The sequence below is a fragment of the Megalobrama amblycephala genome, linkage group LG3 (genome assembly GCF_018812025.1).
Source record: "Megalobrama amblycephala isolate DHTTF-2021 linkage group LG3, ASM1881202v1, whole genome shotgun sequence".
Lineage (NCBI taxonomy): Eukaryota > Metazoa > Chordata > Actinopteri > Cypriniformes > Xenocyprididae > Megalobrama > Megalobrama amblycephala.
The window spans coordinates 41,486,626-41,491,976 of NC_063046.1; the positions used below are offsets into that span (position 1 = coordinate 41,486,626).

General features: G+C 36.9%; 1 protein-coding gene across 1 annotated transcript; it reads left to right on the plus strand.

Moving 5' to 3' along the window:
- The first annotated feature begins 849 nt into the window (after positions 1 to 849).
- On the plus strand, positions 850 to 5,078 carry LOC125265314. Its single transcript, XM_048185449.1, has 6 exons — positions 850 to 899; positions 1,393 to 1,749; positions 1,897 to 1,938; positions 2,082 to 2,219; positions 2,408 to 2,460; positions 4,396 to 5,078. Exons 1-6 carry the CDS (start codon positions 857 to 859, stop codon positions 4,510 to 4,512), a joined length of 750 nt encoding a protein of 249 aa, XP_048041406.1. The 5' UTR covers positions 850 to 856; the 3' UTR covers positions 4,513 to 5,078.
- The last annotated feature ends 273 nt before the right edge of the window (positions 5,079 to 5,351 follow it).

The window sequence follows — 5,351 nt, forward strand, 5'->3', positions numbered from 1 at the left end:
TCCAACTTGTTTAATAATGCTCTAAAAGCATGATGTTTCCACAGACTTATTGTTCAAAATTGTGTTATTTAGCTAGTAGCCCACTTATATATTTTACTTATATGTATTTCATTCCTCATTACAAGTTTCTCAATTTAAATTGAATAAACATTTTATAAAACATAAAAAAAGTCATTTTGCTGTTTTTTATAACTCTTCAAGCTGGCCAGATCTGACGGCCTCCAACATTTCAAACATGCATTTCAAACAATAATTAATAATGATACTATGACAGAAATGTCTCCACCTAATGGCTGAGATTTATTTTAATTGTTTTGAGAATGATGTAAGACTTGCACAAGAGGCATTGAAATCTGCCATTGAGCTTATATATATCTGGATGTAGACACTGACACCATACATCATTACTTCAGACCTTTAGCCTTCAGTTCATTATGATGGTGTCAAATGTGAGATTTTAACTGGCGTATTTTATTTTTTTATTTATTTATTTTTTTACATGTACATAAAATTAAGGTACAGTAAGGTCTATGGATCTACTCAGATCAGATCTACTTAGTGCTGTGATGTGTCGTTTTTTTTTTTTTTCTTTTGCAAAAAGAAAAATCTAGAGATTCTAAAAAACTAGAGAATTCAAGAATTCAAGAAGTGAGTTTATTATCATTGTTATTATTTCATAACATTGCAACATGTGTTTTAGACAAGACCTCTTCCAAAATGTTGTTATATACTGTGTAAATTAGAGTCTGCTTTAATACAGATGGGAGCTTGTACTGTGTAAAAGCCACTCCCCCTTCAAATAAATAAAGCTGTATTCAATTCTTCTCAGTTGAGTCGATTTGACTGGAACGTAAACATGAAATTGTCTGCGACACATCCTCTGATGCTCTTTTTAATAGGTAAATATTCATCTATGTTTGCTATAGAATTGGGACAATGAAACAATGAATGTTTGCCATGAATTTAATAAATAATATATAACAATGTGTACTTACTATATACTATACTGGTTCATGCGTAATAGCACAAAAACGTATACTGTATGTTCCATAAAATATGTATGACTGAATTTCTATTTTATGGAACTCAAAAGAATATATTTTGAGGCATGCCTCAGTGTATTTTGTTTTGTTTTGTTTTGTTTTGTTTTGTTTTATTTTTTAAGGCCTCCAACAACACAAAAGTCTTCATAATATCTTTTTTTTTTTTTTTTTTTGAGCTCTGCATAAGAAAGTCACATCATATCATTGAAAGTTCTTTAACATTTTTAATTACTTTGTAATTTCAGACATGACACAACACGTTTTAGACTAAATGCAAAACACAGCTTACATTTGAATCTGAATCATTGTCTTCTACTTTTTTTCTTATGACATTATTGATTGTTTTCAGGTATCATCTTTGTAAAACGAACATCTTTAACTTTGGTGAAAACAGTGAACAGTGGAACTACTGTCTCTTTTCTGTGTCCAAACATCTTGACAGAGCCCAGTTACATAGCCTGGTTCAAGCAGATAAATGGATCTCTACCAGTTTGTGTTGTTACTCAATATGTGAGCAAAATTCAAGCGGACTCCATATATTTGAATGGCTTTAAGAAGGAACATATAGAGATGTCAGTGAACAAAACATTTTCCTCCCTGAAGATTGACAATGTGGACGTCTCTGACTCTGGATTTTATTACTGTGGAAGTTTTTTGACAAACTACATGAAGTTTCACAACAAAACACAGTTAGTGGTAGTAAATGGTAATATTTTAGTCTTCATTTCATCTGTTGGTATCATTTATTTATTCCAAAATTATTCATATTCAGTATTGTTGCTATTCAGTTACTATTCATAATTTTATATATATATATATATATATATATATATTTTTTTTTTTATCTTCAAAGAGACTAATCAGTTGAAAGAGGATATCACAAATGCAGATTGTGGTATGTATCATACAGTTTAAAACTAAATTTGGCACTCATTCATTTTAACCAGGTTATTTATTTCTAGCTTAATCATCTTGTTTGTCTTTCTCCTTCTCTCCTTTTTTTTTTTTTTGTTTTAATTATTTGAATGGTTTTAACAGGGGCGACTGAAGAAACATCAAGATCCTGCCACATCTATTATACACTGATACTGATCTTGAGTGGCTTGGTTTTGCTTCCCACTGTTTTTGCGATTGTAGTCTTAATCAGGTTGAAGAAAAGTAATAAGCAGAGACAAGGCAAGTAAACAACACAGTAGCAGCACATACCTATAACAAATATACTAGCAAAAACTTTTAACTATTAGATTAATTGATAATATGTTTCTGTATTTCTGGTATCAATGATGATATTATTAAATCAGCAAGAGTGATAAGTGCTGTCCTGAGATAGTAAAAAATAATGAGGACTATCTTGTTTTTCATAGATGCTCAGCGCCATGGTCACAATAAAGAGATGAACAAACATTTGCAGCAAAAGGTATTACAAATCAAATTATTTCTACTACAGTGGGACCTGGTTGTAACACAGGGTTTTAAAATGAGCTATAATGATGAAATCCCTATAGGTCAAAGTAGACTTTAAGATCCTATGTACAAATATAATCAAAATCATTCCACACACACTGACACACACCAAAAAAAAAAAAAAAAAAAAAAAAAAAAAAGCTTTCAGGTTATATAAATGTTAAATGTTAAGCCTATATAAATATAAAAGATGGCTGAGCAGACAGGTGTCACAGTCACCAGATCAGTCACCAGCACCAGCACTATATTTCCCAGCATCCCTCCCAACATCAACTCAACTCCTCATCTGCCTAACCATTTTATACTGGACTCACTGGTCCCACCCAGCCTCCCTCTCCCACATCCTCTCCTAGATGTTTCGGTCAGGTCATCATCCCAGCCTTCTTCCCAGACAGCAGCCACGTCTGCTGTTGTGCCCGAGCTGTCCCCCATCAGTCCGGCTGTATCACCGTTATCTACTCTCAGTGACGTGGTTACATCGCGGGCCTACAGTGAGCCTCTTCCTTCTGGGCATGAGGATCCCGTAGCTCCGCCTCTGGCTTCTGTCCTTGTCTCTCCACCTAGACCCATCACCCTGACTCCTCCACCTGCGCTCCTCCCTCCCTCAATGTCTGCTGGGACCTTCGAGCTCTCGGCTTTGCGGAGCTTCCTCGGACCATCGGCTTCACCCGGGATGGACTTTGCATCACCTACGCCACGGACTTGCGGGCTGTCCATTGCTCACAGGCCCTCCACCCCTACTGCTCTGGCTAGCTCCACCCTCCCTCAGGCTTCGCCTTCACCCTCGGTCACTCCAGCTACACCTCAGCCCTCCGGATCCTTGCATCCATCTTGGGGGGTCGTCGCTGCAGCTCCGGGAGGAATCGGAGCGATGATGTCTGCCGTTGACCCAGACGACCGCATGGATCCAGTCCATCAGCCCTCCATCTGCGCCATGGTTTCCTCCTCCTGTCAGCGATGTTGCTTCCGTTCATCCCGAAGGTGGCACAGAAGCTGTCACCACCATGGCTCCTCCTTCCAGCACCGCCAACGTGGTCCACCATCCTGGCTGGGGATTGGGCCACCACCTGGCTCATCTTCCAGCTCAACCGTCCTCCTCCTGAGCCACCTCCAGCATCTTCTTCTCTCCGTCCACCTCCAGGATCCCCTCTGACCCTCCCCTTTGGATCCATGTACTGTCACAGTCACCAGATCAGTCACCAGCACCGGCACTACATTTCCCAGCATCCCTCCCGTTCCTCACCTGCACACGATCTCCAGTCACCAGCACCTGCAAGTCATCACCTCTCATTAGCACTCCATAGATAAGCAGTCACCATCCTCACCACAGTGTCTGGTCTCATATGTCTATTGTGTTGTGTTGAGTTGATGCCTGTTCCTGTATCTCCCGTTGGATTGCCAAGTAAACACTCATTTGAATGTATCTTCTTTGTGTGTTTCCTCCACAAGCAACGCATTGCAACAGGGACGGTTGTAACACTTTTTATATTCACTTTTTCTATACAGACAAACATTGTAGAAAATGTGTATAATCCGACATTTGACACAGCTATGAAAGTGACTAACTTGCACAATTTGTTTGTTTAAATTATTAGCACATATTTCAATCATATTTTTCAGACTGTTTAATTGTTTTAGTTTTTTTCTTTTCTTTTCTTTCTTTCTTTTTTTTTTTTTAAATAAATTGCTTAAAATCAAATTGGATGAAGTTGAGAGAGTAGATTGAATGGGAGTTGGTATAAAAATAATTTTGAGTAAATTTGTTTAATGCATGCACAAAAGTTAAATGATATCCATGTTTTATGGTTAAAAGTGTTACAAACCTCCCTAGTTTCCCCAATCTGATTGTGTACATTCATAGCATATTTGCATTTTTTTATGTTGCCAGGAACAAGATGAAGACCTGAACTATGCAGCTCTAAGTTTAGACAAAAAGAAGAGTAGAAGACCAGTAAGAGGCATGAGGGAGGTGGAACCAAATGTTATTTATGCTGCCACCCGCTGATCCACAGATTATCAGTGTCACAAAACACAAGTGAAACTCAGCCTGTGTTAATTTCACTTACTGTGTGTGTAGCTAGTTGTGCTGTTGACTGCTGTTGTTATTTAATGCTATTTTATGTACAGTACTTTGGTCCACAAATAGTTTTGTAAGTGCTTTATAAATAAAATTTGAGTTGAGAGCCGTCGCTATGCCACACCACCCTACCACACACACCGCTGCCCCTGCCCCTGCACCAAACACACGCACACACACACGCACACACGCACACCAGGGCCCTAGTGTCTTTTTGATCTTTGTGTAAATCATTTATTATTTTGTCTTTTAGATTGTCAACATCTGTTATGTGAAAAATGTATTCAGGACAATACTAAATAAAAAATAACATGCAATTTTTATATATTCTGTAAGGGGTATGTAAACTTATGAGCAGAACTGTCCCTAATATAGTGTGATCACTCAGTAACTGAATGGTGGGTCAAATTGTGTTTGCATAAATAAGTACCCCTTCCTTTTTTATTTATCAGGTCATCTTTTGTGTTAAATATACTGAAGATATATAAATACTTTAGTCATTCAGCTCATCATTTGTATTAAAATAAATTAATGACTCGGCAACTTTTCATATCACATTCAATCCTTTAATCTTCAAAAGACAATTTCATTTTCATTTTACATTTAAAACATTTTTGTAAAAATTCACAAGAATATTCTTAAAACAATATGACAGCAACAGATATCTTTAAATTAAAAAGAACAGTCATCAACATTATTGCTAACAAAACTACTAATACGATTTTGAATAATGATAACGATAACGATGATAATAATAATAATAATAA

What these genes read in the sequence shown, in the direction of transcription:
- LOC125265314 (XM_048185449.1), top strand. Translation starts at nt 857, where the DNA reads ATGAAATTGTCTGCGACACATCCTCTGATGCTCTTTTTAATAG. An exon ending in ACAGTTAGTGGTAGTAAATG is followed by an intron (nt 1,750 to 1,896) that starts GTAATATTTTAG and finishes TTATCTTCAAAG; the next exon opens with AGACTAATCAGTTGAAAGAG. An exon ending in ACAAACATTTGCAGCAAAAG is followed by an intron (nt 2,461 to 4,395) that starts GTATTACAAATC and finishes TTATGTTGCCAG; the next exon opens with GAACAAGATGAAGACCTGAA.